At 42.1% G+C, this 16,862-nt stretch overlaps 1 protein-coding gene across 1 annotated transcript; it reads left to right on the top strand.

The window, feature by feature from the left end:
* Window positions 1-165: 165 nt before the first annotated feature.
* Window positions 166-7,803, top strand: HSP90AA1 (heat shock protein 90 alpha family class A member 1). Its single transcript, XM_048069885.2, has 11 exons — window positions 166-324; window positions 1,758-1,916; window positions 2,014-2,380; window positions 2,841-2,974; window positions 3,426-3,734; window positions 4,391-4,556; window positions 4,808-4,998; window positions 5,113-5,260; window positions 6,236-6,504; window positions 6,604-6,937; window positions 7,056-7,803. The coding sequence occupies exons 2-11, from the start codon at window positions 1,758-1,760 to the stop codon at window positions 7,163-7,165; spliced, it is 2,187 nt and encodes a 728-aa protein (XP_047925842.1). The 5' UTR covers window positions 166-324; the 3' UTR covers window positions 7,166-7,803.
* The last annotated feature ends 9,059 nt before the right edge of the window (window positions 7,804-16,862 follow it).

Genomic DNA, 16,862 nt, shown 5'->3' with positions numbered 1-16,862 from the left:
ACGCCCGCCCGCCCTTGGCGCTCTGACGGCCGCCGTGCGCGGCCGCCTGCGATTGGCTGCCGGCGGCTCGGCCCCGCCCCCAGCGGGCGGGAGGCTCCGCCCACGCCTCCTCCCCCCTCCCCTCGCCGGCGCCCCCTCCCCCGCGGCCGCCAGTGAAGGTTCCCGATGGTTCTGGAAGGAGGCGGCGCCGGCTGTATAAAAGGCGGGCGGGCGGCCGGGGGCGCGCACTAAGTGGAGGCGCAGCGGTGCGGGCAGAGCGCGTCGGGTTGGCCGTTTCACTGAGGAGAACAGCAGAGCCATTTAATCCTCCCCCTAGCTGCCAAGGTGAGCGGCTGAGGCTGTACCGTGAGGTGACGGCGCTCGGGGGGCGCAGCCCCAACGGCCGCGCCTCAGGATGGGGCTGCCGCGAGGGGAGCGGGGCGGTGGCGGAGGCCGTGTGGTGCAGGGCGCTATCGCCGCCGCTTAGCTGAGCCCCAGGCGGTCTCCACATGGCTGGGAAGGGTGGTGGCGGTTATAAAAAGCGTTTAATTAATTACTATCATTTAACGATTTTTGTCTCATGGGTTCCTGAGGAGGAAGGAGAAAATGGTGGACAGTACTGGGGGCATGGTCGTTGAGGGGATCGTGGCGGAGGAGGGAGGAGCAGCTTGCAGGAGTTGTTGGGGGGGAGGGGAATAAGTAGAGGTGTGTGAGGGCGTTGTGGGGGTGTTGGGGCATTTAAATGAATTAAGGGAGAGCTCGGCTGGCGGGGCTCGAGGTGGTTCTAAGATGGAGGTTCCCGCCGGGAGGGCAGCGCGGGGCGGCCGCTGGGAAGGGCTCGGCCGGCATCGGGGAGGCTGCGCGGGGCCGCCGCTGACGGGGAGTGGGTGGAGGGAGAAGGGGGGGCGGTGGAGGAAGGCTCTGGCAGTTTCTAGAATCTTTCCCGCTTCCATCGGGAGCCTGCAGGGGGCGCCGCAGGCTGGCCCTGCCCCGAGTCGCGGAAAGGAGCCGGTTGGACTCGGCGGTGGTTGGGCGAGGCGTCTAGTTATTCATCAGTTAGCTAGCCGTGTAGCTGAAGATTGGGACCTTGTAGTTAGTCTCCGTTCATTCAGCAGTGATCAAAATCGGTTGAAGAGGTTTTCCTCATTTTGAATTTTATCTGGTTTTCCTCAGTCCTGATTAATGCAGAGGATCTTTTAGGCAGCAGGCGGCTGGACAAGTTCGGAGAACATACCTCTCCGTAGGACAGGAACAAGTTCAGTCGGGCTGTGTGGTATTTTAGTTCGCGTTCAGTAAGTTCTGAGGATCGTGTATGCAGCTGAAGATACTAGTTTCGGAAACAGAAGTTGGACGGGAGAAAAAGGCAGTGGTACAAACGGAAATTATTGTCACTCGTTGACTCCAGAATAGCCCAATTAGCCTCTCAAACGTTGGGCCATGTTTTCAGTTGTATTTTTCTATTTTGTAGTCCATACTTAACTTGGTCTGTGATTCGCGAATGTAAGGGTGCAGAAGTAGTAAATGCAAATCATACTAAATATAAAGCAAGTCCAGTTGAAGTATTTGCATCTAGTTTCGTCGTTCTTCCAGAATTCAGGAGTTGTTACTGCTAGGGAATCGGATGTGGAGTTTTTTGTGTCCCTGCTGTCCTGTATTTGGCACCATGCAGTGAATAACTTGAATCCCAAATGCCATTGTCACTGCCTTTAAGGGGGAGGGGTATATACAGCAAGCTAGAGCTGTTCAGAATGGAATTTCAACTTGATCTCTGCTTACAGATGCCTGAAGCTGTGCAAACTCAAGACCAACCAATGGAGGAGGAGGTGGAGACCTTTGCCTTCCAGGCTGAGATTGCTCAGTTGATGTCTTTGATCATCAACACTTTTTACTCCAACAAGGAAATCTTCTTGAGGGAGCTGATCTCCAATTCCTCAGATGTAAGTACTTGAGCTCTTAGGCTGGCTTGTGTCAGTAGAACTACTGAAACTTATAGAAATAGGAGGGCAATGTTAAAGCTTGCCTCTCTTTTTACAGGCTCTGGACAAGATCAGATACGAGAGCTTGACTGACCCAAGCAAGCTGGATTCTGGAAAAGACCTGAAAATTAACCTGATTCCAAACAAACATGATCGTACTCTGACCATTGTGGATACAGGCATAGGGATGACCAAAGCTGACCTGGTCAACAACCTTGGTACTATTGCTAAGTCTGGTACCAAGGCTTTCATGGAAGCACTGCAGGCAGGCGCTGACATATCCATGATTGGCCAGTTTGGTGTTGGCTTCTACTCCGCCTACCTTGTTGCAGAGAAAGTGACTGTGATCACCAAGCACAATGATGATGAGCAGTATGCTTGGGAGTCATCAGCTGGGGGATCTTTCACTGTCAGACTTGATAATGGTGAGTGTTGAATGTGCCTGCGCACTTTCTGAAGATGAGTCGTCAAATCACTCAGATGCCTACCCTACTCTGTGCATTGGGGAAAAGTGAGAGCAGTGATATGGGTAGTGCTGCCCTCATCACCTGTGTGTCAGATCAGTTCAGGTTGAGTAATTGCATGTGGAAGGAAATTCTCTACAGTAAATAGTGCATCATAATAAAGATTTAAGTGTTCTAAGCTTGTGCAGAGAAATAATTCTGTAGGAACAGAATAATCAATTAAATGTTCTTCAGTTTTTTTAAAAATAATGCTGGGCACAGTAAGTTGGAAGTATCTGTAAGCCCATTTCTGTACACGGTGTATTTTTGCAAGTGGTAAGGAAAGGAGTGATGAGTATGTTTCTAAACAGCAAATAATTTTAAGAGTTTGTCAAAGCCTAGTCTACTCCTGCACAAATAACACCTGTAAATTACATTCTAGGTGAACCTTTGGGCCGTGGAACAAAAGTTATCCTGCATCTTAAAGAAGACCAAACTGAATACCTGGAAGAACGGCGAATCAAGGAAATTGTGAAGAAGCATTCTCAGTTCATTGGCTATCCTATCAGGCTCTTTGTATGTACCCTACTTGGAATTTTACTTAAGTATAACCACATTGAAATGAAAATATTTTTACAAACACAAACATACAGTTTGTATACCAGATTTGTTTTACTACTTGTTGCAGATGGCTGTGTGGATGTAGCCCTTTATCAGGTATTGTTGTTAACAGATTTTCTAAGATGAAGTAAAAAAGTTCTATCAAGCTAGTAGTACCACAGTTCCCACACAATTCAGACATTAACTGCATCTTGATGTATTCTCAGTGGGAATCCATTTTAAGTTAATAGTATAAAACACCACAAAAAGATGTGAACCAAACTGTCACCTCTGTCTCAGCACTAGTAAAAATGGGATGTAGGACAAAAAAATCTGAATGTAGGACAAAAACTTAAAGCATAAATCTTAAAACTGTTCAGGATAAAACTTCAAGGTCTCTAAACCCAACTAATGATACCCTTTGTAGGTGGAGAAAGAGCGTGATAAGGAAGTGAGTGACGATGAGGCTGAAGAAAAGGAAGAGGAAAAAGAAGAAAAGGAGGAGAAGACAGAAGACAAGCCAGAGATAGAGGATGTTGGCTCTGATGAGGAAGAGGAAAAGAAGGATGGAGATAAGAAGAAGAAAAAGAAGATCAAGGAGAAGTACATTGATGAGGAAGAGCTCAACAAGACCAAGCCCATTTGGACCAGGAACCCAGATGACATTACCAATGAGGAATATGGTGAATTCTACAAGAGTCTGACTAATGACTGGGAAGACCATTTGGCTGTCAAGGTAGGTTCTTGTTTGTCTTCCTGCAGGCACAATCCTCCTTGAACCTAAATAAATTCTATTGCCTTGTGGTAAATTGTTTACCATTTAGGGTGATACTATTCAGAACGCTTGGACAGTGTGAGGGTGATTCTTGAGGTACAACTGTTCAGGCCAGTTCTAAGATTGTTTATAATTACCAGATCCACACCTCAGCTTATTGCAGATAGAATTGCAGGTGCCTTCTCTGTATGTAGAGCTTAATTAACAAATCTAATTGCAAAAATTAAAAGTAGGTCTCAAATACAAACTCAAAAGTTCAGAGGGTTTGTAGTGTAGTTCTCAACATTGTTAACAGTTAAAAGGTATTGGCAAGTGAATTGGAACTAGCCTCTTTGTGTGCCAGTGGTTGGAGGTGCTGTAAGCACATCTTTCACTGGAGCTCACTATGCAAATGAGAGCTGAAGAGGTCCTCTGAAGCAGGCTGCTTGTCAGGTAGCAGTGGAACAGAACTTGGATGCTGTTCTGGAGAATACTTACATTCCTGATTAGTGTCTGTCTTACTGCACTGACTTTTTTTGAAATACCACTTAATTTGCTTCTGTGCTTAAAGAGCTTTTTAAGGGTTGCTTAAGTGAGAGCCATGCAAATTGCAATAAGATTGTCTTGTTTTCTTGCAGCACTTCTCTGTGGAAGGTCAGTTGGAATTCAGAGCTCTGCTGTTTGTCCCACGACGTGCGCCTTTTGATCTCTTTGAAAACAGGAAGAAGAAAAATAACATCAAGCTGTATGTACGCAGAGTTTTCATCATGGACAACTGCGAGGAGCTCATCCCTGAATACCTGAGTGAGTATTGTTGAGAAAAACATTTCCTAAAAAACTAGATTTACTTAGTAATTTTGAAGTTTCTCTTAATACTGAAAAAAATGGGGGTGGGGTGAGGGAAAGACAATTCTAAAATGAGTTGATCAGGAGGTATCTGATCAGTTCAAGAAAGCACTGAGATGCCAACTGGTAATTCAAAGCCACTGAAGTGGTGGTTACGAAATGAATTTCTTTTAAGATTTGCAAAGCTAATTCTTTCCCTCTCTTTCCAGATTTCATGAGAGGTGTGGTAGATTCTGAGGATTTACCCCTGAATATTTCTCGTGAAATGCTCCAGCAAAGCAAGATCCTGAAAGTTATTCGGAAGAATTTGGTGAAGAAGTGCCTGGAACTCTTCACGGAGTTGGCTGAAGACAAGGAGAATTACAAGAAGTTCTATGAGCAGTTCTCCAAGAACATCAAGGTTTGTGGCTTTTCTGCTTAATACCAACTGTAAAAGCTTGCTACAAAGTCCTCATGCAGCTTAGTATTTATTTCAGGGAATAGCATGTTGATTTGTTTTCTTACATTTTTGTAGCTTGGTATACATGAAGACTCCCAGAACCGCAAGAAGCTGTCTGAGTTGCTGAGGTATTACACCTCTGCATCTGGTGATGAAATGGTTTCTCTGAAGGACTACTGCACTAGGATGAAGGAAAACCAGAAACACGTCTACTACATCACTGGTGAGTTGGAGACAATTGCATGTGTGACAAGCCTCTGTACACACATAGGGTTATTTTTTGTGATAAGAATGTGGTAAATAACCATGGTAATGATCTCTATGAAGAAAACCAAAGTTTTTTCATGTAAAATTAATGGTATTGGTACATTTTCCAATATAAAAACAACTTAGAGTTGTATTGAAATTGCACTGTTTTCTGATCATTAGTTGCCTTGTCAACAAGTCCTAATAGTAGTCATGACGGAGAAATGTTGACATGTATCCTTAGAGGGTAAAACTGATCATGTAAGTTCCTATCAAATCCCTTGAGTACTATAGAGCTTTTGAAATGAATAAATGCTGCATGCAGTGTTAAAGCCATGTAAAATGGAGCTGCAGTTCCGGTTCGTCCTATGTCCTCATCCATGAGGACAGCAGAGCTAGCCTAGAGGTAATGCTTTCTTCAGTTTAACTTCTTGTATGTCAGGAAGCTTGCATTGCAGGGTGGCTTAGGATACTTGCTGTTCTCAAACTTGGGCTTACTGCTGCCATGTTAACTGCTCTCTTCAGGAGCTATGCAGCTTAAATGAGCTGCAATAGAATAGCTGCTCTTCAAGCATTACTGAAGTTCTAAAACGCAAAAAGTTCAGGGTCAATGCTTCCATGAATGATTTAGAAGTCCTTTGTGTGCTTTCAAGATAGCTTTGTGTTTGGACTCAGGCTAATAAATCTGGCTAGGAGTACATGGCTTGGCATTCCAGGAATGGCAAATGTTCCTTCAAACCAAAGAACTATTACAAGCTTTGATGTTAGCTGGAAAGACTTGAGTCTTCTCAGGCCAAGATCTTTCAGTAGATTGCCGTAAACTTCTGTCTTACGTCCCCATACTTTCCTGGTAATGGCCATGGAGCATTGTTGAAAGTGTTGCATAGGCTCTTGCAGAAAACAAGTTGCCATGTTAAAACACAGAGGCTCAAACAGTTCATGCTTCTTGCAGGTGAAACAAAAGATCAGGTGGCTAACTCTGCCTTTGTGGAGCGTCTTCGCAAACATGGCCTGGAAGTCATCTACATGATTGAGCCTATTGATGAATACTGTGTGCAGCAGCTGAAGGAATTTGAAGGCAAGACCCTGGTTTCTGTAACAAAAGAGGGTTTGGAGCTTCCAGAAGATGAAGAAGAGAAAAAGAAACAGGAGGAGAAAAAAGCCAAGTTCGAAAACCTTTGCAAGATAATGAAAGATATCCTTGAGAAGAAAGTAGAAAAGGTAATTAGTACTTGCACCTTAGTTCTGTCAGTAGGGTTCTGATTCAATGGAAGTGTTGAAATGTTAAATTAAAAATTCCGGCTTTGTTTGTTTTCCTAGGTTGTTGTGTCCAACCGTTTGGTAACTTCTCCGTGCTGCATTGTAACAAGTACATACGGCTGGACTGCCAATATGGAGAGGATTATGAAAGCGCAGGCATTAAGAGACAACTCCACAATGGGATACATGGCAGCAAAGAAACACCTGGAGATCAACCCTGATCATTCCATCATTGAAACACTGAGGCAGAAGGCAGAGGCTGACAAGAATGACAAGTCTGTAAAGGATCTTGTCATCTTGCTGTATGAAACAGCACTCCTGTCCTCTGGCTTCAGTTTAGAAGATCCTCAGACACATGCCAACCGCATTTATAGAATGATCAAACTTGGCCTGGGTAAGTTTTCTCTGGGACAGACTGGAAAATGGGATTAAGAACCTCAGGCCAGCTGAAGTATGAAGTAGGCAAAAGTTAGAGTTCCATTAGCACTAATGGTCCCTGTTTTCTTGCATAGGCATTGATGAAGATGATACTGCTGCAGAGGAAGCTAGTCCAGCAGTTACTGAGGAGATGCCACCTCTTGAAGGAGATGATGACACATCACGCATGGAGGAGGTGGATTAAAACAGTTTACAGGAACTCATGAATGTTTCCTTGGCTAATATGAATAAGTTATATTTTGTATATTATGAATGTTACCTGCCAAAAAAAAAATCTTTGACACTTTGTCTGCATTCCCTCTTTATATTTATTTTCAAAGATGTTATACCTTTATTTTTGTTACATTGCTTTTTCAGCTGATGTGAGATACAAATGCCATTGAGGGAATATTTTTCTTTAACACTGTACAACCCTAGACAGGCAAGTAAGGAGTAGTTATTTTTGTCTGTATTAGCTGGTTGCAGGTGGCAGGGTTTTTTGACTTATTCTTAATTGCCAGAAATTGGGGGAAGTAACAAAGATGGTATGACATCTGGATGTTAAAGTTCGTTTAGTGTTAATACAGCTCTTCAACTCTGAATATGTCTAACATACAGTACCTAGTAACTAGGTATCTATGAGAGCTGAAATACTTGGGGAAGCTTTAACCCTTTTGCTCCTAACAAGGTCTTGATGTTTAAAGTTGTTTTTTATACTGTTCAAGGATTCTGGATTGCACTCTACCATAGAATAGAATCCACTGTAAATCTCTATTGTGACTTATGCAACTCTGCATGTACAGTTCAAACCTAGAACTGTAAGAATAAAAGTGTTAAGAATGAGTTGTGTCACTGACTTGTCTGTTAACACTGGGAACCAAAACTGCTGTTGTAAGCATGAGCGCGCTGCTTTGGAATTCAAGTATGAGCTGCTGACTTAAATTTACAATTGACAATGCTCTGCAGTGGCGCTGCAGAACATGCAGTAATGTGTTGGAAGTGGGAAAGTAGAGGCAGTACTGACTTGAAATTAGGTTTAACTTAATGTTTCTACTTAGCAATGTTTGCAAAATTGTACAGGTGGAACTAAGCTCTAAAACATGTAAGCCCTGTTCATTGTGCTGTACTAGCAGTGGTAGGTGGTTGGTACTAAGTGAGAGAGGCTTTTAGAAGAGGCTTTTATAAGAAGCCATGAAGTTACATGGCATTCTGTATTCCTTGGTCTGTTTCTTCAAAGAGGAGTGAAAAGAAATGGTTGTTCGCAGCTTAATCCAGCAAGCTTCCTAGTACTTGCAAGTATATACTTCCAGATGAGCTGGTTAATTGTAAACGTACTTCACTGACTCTAGTCAGGAGACTATTAAAACCAAACTGACTGCATCTGATGCACATTCTATTAAGTTTGAATAAGAGCAAGAAGTTGAAGGTGGTCTTGAAAGGGTCCTACACAGGACTCTACGCAGTAGAGGCACAGATGCTTTAGAGAATGATCAGTTAGACTAACAGGTTAGTAATTTGCAAGTCCTTATAGTGGAGCTTAAAACCATATAGCTGCACCATTTGGGTCAAACCAAGGTAGCTTTTAATGAATTAGGAGGGAGAGGGTAGGAGCAAGTACTGAGCATATTGCCCCCCTTTTTTTGGCAACTCTTGATTTAGTTTACTACTTCAGCCTGCTAAATACTAATTTTTTTTGACAAGACTTGAGTTTGGTTTATTAATGAGAACTGTATTTGTGACAGGACAGGTTCTTTTGTGTTGTAAAGGGTTATCTGTTTTAAACTAACTTTGGCATGTCAGTATACTGGATAGACATGTTCATTCATGCAAATAAAGTTCTTCCTCCAAAATGAAATCAAGGGGTTGAATATGAAAATCAGAAACTCCTTCAGTATTAAGCAATCCCTAAAAGTCTAACTTGCTTGAATGCTTCTGTGGTGTTTTTTATGGGTGTTTCTTTGATTTCAATGCTTCAATAGAAACTTGCTGTGTTCTTTGGACTGCACTTGTGTTAGATGGTCATGCTTGTCACTGAGATGGAAGACCTGCACCATGAAGGGGAAGTGGCGTCTGCTTCCTAAGTTCATGAATGAAACATGCCTTCCAAAATGACATCACTACCAGTTCCCAGTGCTTTACATGCCATGTCATGTGCCCAAGTTTGTTGAAAAGCTTTTTCCAGCTATTAATGGCTAGAAATAAGTAATCTTTCAGCATCTACTAAATGACTAAAAGTTGTAGGTGTGACTCCGTGTGAGACAGATGTCTTTCATGATTGTGCTACTCTATCATAGCTTAAAATGTCCAAAACTGCTTGAATTACAGGTATCTCAGGCTACAGAAGGGTTTGGTACTTTTCATGTTAGTGAAAGTTGCACACAGCAAGGCAAAGGTAAGAGATGGCAAAACATAAAACACACTTAGGCAATGAGGTGATGTATTTTTGTTCTCCCCTACCCCAGTATGGAAGCAAGAAAAGATCTACCTAAATTTAGTGTCACTTTCTAGGGTTTTCCCCAGTTATCTCCAGTTAAGATTCAGTTCCAGTGTTCAACAGCATAGTTAGGATGAGATGTCTTCCATGCATACAACTACATTCTCTTGCCATAGCAATATATGTGCTGTTGCTATAGTAATGAATGTGACATAAGGACAGATGCTGCCTTGGCTTCTAAGGGGAGTTGCACAGTTAAAAATGTGTGTCCATCAGTACTGACTTGTATTTTCAGACCATGGGTGATAAAAAGTGATCAAAAGGTGAAGGCTTCATCTTGGAGATGCTTAAATACTTGAAACTACTGGGTTGAATTCAGTCTGCTTTAGGTAACTTTTCCAAGGTCTCACTGGCAAGAATTCCTGGTATTGTACCAAAACTGAAGACTTAGCTTATATTACAATGCAAGTACTTCTGTGTCTTATAACTAGAATCTATTCTACAAGGTCTTTAGAATTGAGATCCAAAGGGTGCAATGGCATAGAAAAGACTGGAGACAGACTTAGATTCAGACAATGAAGTGATGACTCAAGTTTTCACCTCCCTTGGAAATTTGTGTGTTAGAAAATAACACAGGTGAAACTCGGGGGTTATCTCCAGCATTTCTTGCAGTGAGACTGAGTTTCCTGCATTGTGTTACTGGAGCGGGCAGACCTTAGATCTTGCAAAAAGGACACAAGGACAAAACAGGTTTTGTCCTTTTTTTTTTGCATAGAATGTAGAACCCCTCATTGTCAGGTTTTTGCTGAAATGCATTTTAGCAAGTAAGAATAGCACCACAATAAAACTTTTGCTCGGCTACTGTAATGTAGCAAGTTCTAGGCTTCGTTTGTTTCACATACTTTGTTACTTTTTAAATAGTAGATATTGCAGAGGGCAACAGTAGACTTTAGGAAAGGGGAGTGACCTTCTGATGGTAACTCTGATGTCTTTCAGGGCTGTTTGACTCTACAGTGAGGTTTATGGTACAGCATTGCTGAGAATTTAGAAGTTTATTTTAAGCAGAAATGCAGCAAAGTTCAGTGAAGGCTTAGATACCAGTATAAAAATTTCTGCTTATTGGAGCTTCAGTACAGAGGAATCAAACCATGTTGAATAAGTGATTACAATGAAACTTTTATAGTTTGGGCCTGCACTCTCTCCTTGCCTCTGCGTTTAGAGATAATGTTGCTGTCAATTGAAGGTTTTGCTGAAATTCAGAATGTTTTCCTGTTAATACATAGTCATGAAATCGTAGCGGGATATTAAAATTGTAGCAGGGTATTAAGATACTTAATTCAGAAAGTACATGATTCCTCAGCTCTTGGAGGAAGCCTGGTACACTGTCCTGTAGGGATTTTTGAGCCTTAGGAGCTAAAGTGCTGGTGCCCCTATTGTTCTAGTGAAAGGCTCCCACCATTGTGTGCAATACAGCCCCAAATTTGGATGGTGGCAGAGAAGCAAAGTAGCTTTCATTGTACTAGAAATGGCAACAAAGAATTAAACTTGGAGTCCCAAAGGTCCCAAGGAAAGGTGCAGAAAAAATATGAGTAAATTCTGTGCTGCGATGATTGAGATGGAATTGGATTTATTTCATAAAATGCTTCTTAGAACGCACTATTTGATAGTCATATATATAAAAACATATTTCATGGGCAATGTTGTGTCTTGAGTTTTTTTCAGGTGTTTTGCATTCATTTACAGCTGAATGTGAGAGGTTCGTTCATTCATGTTCTTAATTTGTAGTTGGAGATCTTAAAAATTTTATAATAGAAGCTTTTTGCAAATTCATCATTTCAGATGGTCTTCTGCTTGTGAGTAAATTAAACTTTTCTTAGATCAGAACTCGCTTAAGAGTGAGGACACCCTAAAGGAAGAGTGATGTGAATTTCAGATATGTTTTTGTCTTTGGTAGTTCATTATAGATTAACATTTAAATGTTCTTTATTTAAAACAAAGTAATCCTTACAAAGAAAAGTGATTTCAGACAAAGATGTATTTTTATGCTAGTCAGTTGTATAAACATTGTATTTTTAAAAATTAAGGTCAAAAAAAACCAACCCTGATGAATAAACTCAATCTCAACTATGGCTGGTCCAAGGAGGAGGAGATGTATTAGAGAAGCATTCAGTGTCCTTAGCAGCAGCATGAAGAGAAGATGGAGACATGCTTCCTTTCACACCAAGGTGCAGTTCTGGTGGGATGGTGAGGGTGGGTGGCAAAGGCTGTTCGGCTTTTTTACCCCACTGCACAGAATTCTGATTTTGAACCATTAGGCCATTAAAGTAGAACCAAGTATTTCATCAGTGCTTTAAAATACAAGAGTTAGTATCCAAATGTATTTCACTGTTATTTTTACTTACCTATTTATGGTTGATTACAAACGATATTGTTGAGTTGCCTTTCTATATTGGAAAACGTATTCCATATATTTTTTCTGTAGTACCTTTTAAAACAAACAACATTTTTAATGAGGCCTTTTCATGTATTGTTCCTCCGTTTTGCTGGCCTCTGTGGCAGACGGTACTGTGCGCTGGAAGTCTGCAGGAAACCTTTACCCTGATATCTCAGTGATTCCTTTGGTAGGAAATGACCCAGATACTACAGAACTCGTCTCACTCACTTGGAGTCATTTTATTTTAGTTTTTAGATGCTTACTGTGGTTACTCAGAAGACAGATCACTTCACTCAAACTGCAGTATGAATTTCACTAGCGGTAAACATCAAAGAAGAGTTAAACCTGTACTGATGCATGACATGCCAGAGGCAGTAGCTCTGGGACAGCATTTCCCTTTAGAGGATCAACAGCTTGCTCTTCCACCTGGAAACGTAGTCCTGCCTGTTAGAGAGTCCCACAGTGATGTTTACATGGCACCAGAAAACAATTTTAAAACACCAATGGAAACAAATGTTAAGGAGAAATCTGCTTTTCCAACAGCCGTAGCGGAATTATATGAAGTGCCTCAGAGATCTGGAGCTAGTGCAGAGGCAAGGTGGCCCCAGAGGCCTGAATGCCCCTCACCCATGGATATTGAGCCTTCAAGATCTATGGGATTTCTGGAGAACTCCATCACAACTGCTTTGCAGCAACCCCCGCTACCAGAATGGGATGGTGATGTGTGAGCAAAGAACAAATGTCTCCAGTTCTACAATGCACTGCTGAAAACTTAATGAAAGAAAATTTCATGTCACCTGAAGTAGGCGTGGCTGTTATATTAACATCCCCAATACTTCATCCAGTCATTAATGCACTGTGAAACTTCTGAAATTTTCCTAGCTTCCTTTGGACAGTGGAGGTTGTATAGTAGAATTAAGGTTTCAAAATCATAATTGTTTATACATACAGGCAACTACAAGGAAAGGCTTTGTGAAGTTCAGGTGGTCAAGAAGGACAAGTCTATCTTAGGTTCTTACAAGTGCTGGTTGATGGGTCTGGAAAGGCAAGGCTTCTGGGAAGACAAATTCCCTCCTTCAGACTTCCTAGTTTTTTTGGTAGGGAAATAGGAGTACTGGTTCATCAAGGTACCAAAGTACTTTTTGTTGTTGTTATTGGATTAAAAGTAGTGCAGGGGATGATGTGATGTACGCGTGACTGGGATATTCTTGTTGCCTTTTCTCCCAGGTTGTTCCTGAGGCATTTCAGAGTCAGACTATAAAGGTAGCGTGCTGACTACTGCTAATTTTCTTCAGGCTCTTAAGTGGTTGAGCTACAAAGTTTGCCAAGCTAATCCCTTCTGCAATCATATAAATGTTTGTTATGCTTCATTAGTCTTGAACAATTTACTCGATTTTAGTCATTTTCTGAAATGGACACACTAGTTTTTGGCAGAGCTTATATATGTTGAGGCAGATCTGAAATTGAAGCATCAAGTAATTATGAAATAAGCCTCTTGGTCCCATGGTATTCTGTTCGTGTAGGCAGGTAAGGTAGCTGGCACTGGAGAGTTCCAATAGGAAGGGAGAGAGGTGTGAAGGACATTTCGTTCCTCTATAAATTGGGTGTATCTATCTGTGGCATCTTTGTTCCTGGGCGTTCCCAGCTGACAAGAACTGTTTCCAGCAGTCTCTGTGATAAGAGATGGCCAGATCACTCATGTTACTCCCTATCTTTTCAAAGAACAAAAGTCCAGCTGAAGATACCAGACTGCACTAAAGAAGTGAAATGGTGTCAGCTTCAAATGCAGTGGAGCCAGTCCTGGTAACCATCTGCCATGGAGCCCAGTAAGTGCCTTGTGTTCTGCTTGAGAGGAGAGAGAGAGAGATGTACTTGATAGTACAACCAAGCAGCAATTCAGCAATTCCAGGGCCAGGATGTTATGAAATCACTCTGGGAAGCAAAGCCAAGTGTTAAGGCTGTTACACAAGGCAAATCCCTAAAGGCAGGAGGGTCACACGAGTTCAGTTCTTTGCAGATAATGATTTAGCACGATCAGCATGTACTGTGACATTAGTTTCCAGGTGCACCATTTCAATTTGAAATTAGAGCCAGAGCAGAAGATTGTACAGACTGCAACATCTATTGAATGTAGTCAGAATTTAGAGTTTTCTTCCTGCTCAGTTCTCTTGCTTTTCCACCAGTTTACTTTCCAGAGAGTATTAAGAGCAAGACAAAACCTGTAAATGTTGGTGATTCCCATGGAAAGTAAAAACAAGATATGACATCTGCTCGGTATCCTCGTGGCACTTTTGCCAAGACATAACAGGTGGATTTGGGGATCCATGGAATTTTGATACCTATAGGTAGAAAAAAAGTACTGTCCTGTTGCCTGAATGGTGGTGTCACCTCGAGGTCCTGTCACACCTGTAGGATCCCGCAGACCCCTGCCAACATGAGTGAGCTCTGTAACTTTGAACTGAAAAGCTTTCACGTTTAGGCTGCTGGTAACAGCAATGTTCTACGCTGAATAGAAATTTCACCTGGAGCTTCTCTCTCTGTACTGAATGTATATATGAAGCTTACTGTATGATAAACAGGTTAAAGAAAGGACTGTGTGTACTCTTGAAATAAATAGATTTTGGAAGGTTTGGTAAAAGTGGCTACCAGCCAGAGAAACGGTTACATTGCAAAAACTCAACCTAGTCCTCTCCCAGTTTATGAAGTCCCCATTCAGCTTTTTTGCTGCCCACTGTTCAATCTGCCTGTCTCAGCAGTGGTGTAACCAAAATGGTGAACAGAACAAGCTGAAACCACAAAAAACTGGCTGATTTATTGTATTCCTCAAGTGATTCTGATGTGTCCCTTGATGTTCAGTTGGCATGAAAGCCATTGCAAGTAGCAATTAAAACGAGCAGTATGCATTTCGATAAACCAGCCACACATTCAGGCAAGAAAGAACTCCAAGTCAGAAAGCAGAAGGCTTTTGTTGAATGGTCCCCAGAAGTTTGGCAAAACATTAAGTTAAAATAAAAGCGGAGCAGAATATGTATGTGAGAAGTCTCCAGAGTAACTTCTGTCCTTCACCTGTTAGGATTACATCACAGTGGACACAGTGGTGCCTACCACCGATGTATGTGTAGAAACAAGAGTTGCAATGTTCAACTACTTAGCTGTGTTACCACCTGCAGGTAGCTCTGAGAATTAGGTCCGGTGTCTGCAGTGCAGCTCATCAGGCGGGTGCAGTGATTTCTGTCAGCTTTCAGCCAGGGCTTCACATCCCAGCTTCTTCAGATGATGTAATTATTGATGCAACTGAACTAAGTCTGGGAATGTAAAGAGAACTTGACAAACACACACACACAAAAACACCTTACTAGTCATGTGTAACTGGTTTTAGTAAGTGGAGTTTTCATTTTCATGCTCTGACCACCTTCCCTGCCTTCTCAGTATCCACATTACAAGACCCCAGCCTCAGATTACATACCCCTTAGTCAAGCGGCTAAGGGAACTGAGGCAGCCAAAATACCATCTTTACTCTTAGGGCCTTGAAGGAAAGAAGGGCATGTGGACATTCCAGGGGCATTGATATAAAGCACTTCATTTTCAGAACATCATCATCCTGTCAAAGAAACTCATGGGTGACTAAGGAGCTATATTTCAAGTCAGGCAAAATATTTCCTCTCTGGTACTCACAAACTTGGAAGTAAACCAGCAATGGTCTGGCCAGCCTTTAAAAATGAAATTCCTTCTCCAAACGTTAGCATGGCTTTCTGGCTTAATAAAACACAAGTTTTACATATTTGCTGTGCAATGTCCACTATGTGCATCAACAACCCAGGAACTTACAGGAGGCTTTCTGAAAAGTGTGAAGATGTGTCAGCTGCAAGCCGTGGGAGCTGGTCCTCAGCCTGAGGAGCTTTGGCTTCTGACCAAACAGCTGCTGGGAAATGCTAAGCATGTAGCTCTGCTACAACTGCGCAGAAATGCTGACAGCAAAGTAGTGCTAAAATGTTGCTGCATGGTAAAGTTAGACTGTGGCAATGTAACAAAGTAACTGCTAAATGCCCAATTCCCAGCTGGCCTTGGGTTGTGTTTCAGAACCTAGGGATCAGCATGTGCCTCCACAAGATGAAAATCTTGTTTCTGGTCACTTGACTCAGCAGGAATGATGTTTCACAGCTTCACTCACATGATGGTTAACGTAGCTCTCATGAAATAAAGCATTGAAGAAAATCTCTCTCTTCCCTGTTGAGCTGTTTCTTGCCTTATATATTGATTTAAACACATCAGTGCTCTCAACCAGTGTTAATTCATTCCCTTTGTGAAATGGTTTTTCCAAGGTCATGCATCAAGGCACAAAAGCCAAGAACAGAACCTCTGCTTTAACTACCAGTTCAGGTCTCCAGCTCGTGCTGCCTCTGACGTACAGAAGAAAACCAAGAATCTTAAAAACGCCCATGGTTTGTATACCACAAAATATCCACTATTGGATTTGCTCCCAAGGGATTATTTACAACAGCTAGCTCAGAACATGGCATGTCTGTACTCACAGACTAGGGCAGACACCAAGGACATGTCTTTGTCTTCCAAATCCTTCTGTCATGCATCACAGAGAGAAGACTTCATGAAGAAGAGAATGGGATGTTGTTGTGTGCAAACAGCTGTGAGTACAGGAATTCAAAGGCTGGCTTTGTTCTCTCTCTCTCTCTTTCTCCTAAATGATCAACAGTCATATATTAACCATAATAGCTGCTGTAGGCTTTTCAAGGTAAGCTGCAGAAATGAGGAAACTGCAGCACCAGTTGTAGTTCAGCCATGCTTGCAGTCATATACGGCACCATATGTGCAAGTACAAACGAAGTAAGGGATAAAGCCAATTACTGTTAAGCAAAACAGCTTCAAACTGTGTTTCTAACGTCTTTGTTCACAGCTTGATTTTAATAGGAAGTTAAGTCAAAGATTTCCTGAACTGCTGATAGACAGAAACACTTCCACAGTGTGAGATGAGCTTGCAGTTACTACAGTACCTTGTTTTCAGCTTGTCACGACACT

The sequence above is a fragment of the Anser cygnoides genome, chromosome 5, assembly GCF_040182565.1.
Source record: "Anser cygnoides isolate HZ-2024a breed goose chromosome 5, Taihu_goose_T2T_genome, whole genome shotgun sequence".
Classification (NCBI taxonomy): Eukaryota; Metazoa; Chordata; class Aves; order Anseriformes; family Anatidae; genus Anser; species Anser cygnoides.
The sequence above is the reverse complement of the archived record's forward strand: the minus strand, read 5'-3'. Positions and strand labels throughout refer to the sequence as shown.

What these genes read in the sequence shown, in the direction of transcription:
- HSP90AA1 (XM_048069885.2), top strand. Translation starts at nt 1,758, where the DNA reads ATGCCTGAAGCTGTGCAAACTCAAGACCAACCAATGGAGGAGGAGGTG. An exon ending in GCTATCCTATCAGGCTCTTT is followed by an intron (nt 2,975 to 3,425) that starts GTATGTACCCTA and finishes TACCCTTTGTAG; the next exon opens with GTGGAGAAAGAGCGTGATAA. An exon ending in GCTCATCCCTGAATACCTGA is followed by an intron (nt 4,557 to 4,807) that starts GTGAGTATTGTT and finishes CTCTCTTTCCAG; the next exon opens with ATTTCATGAGAGGTGTGGTA.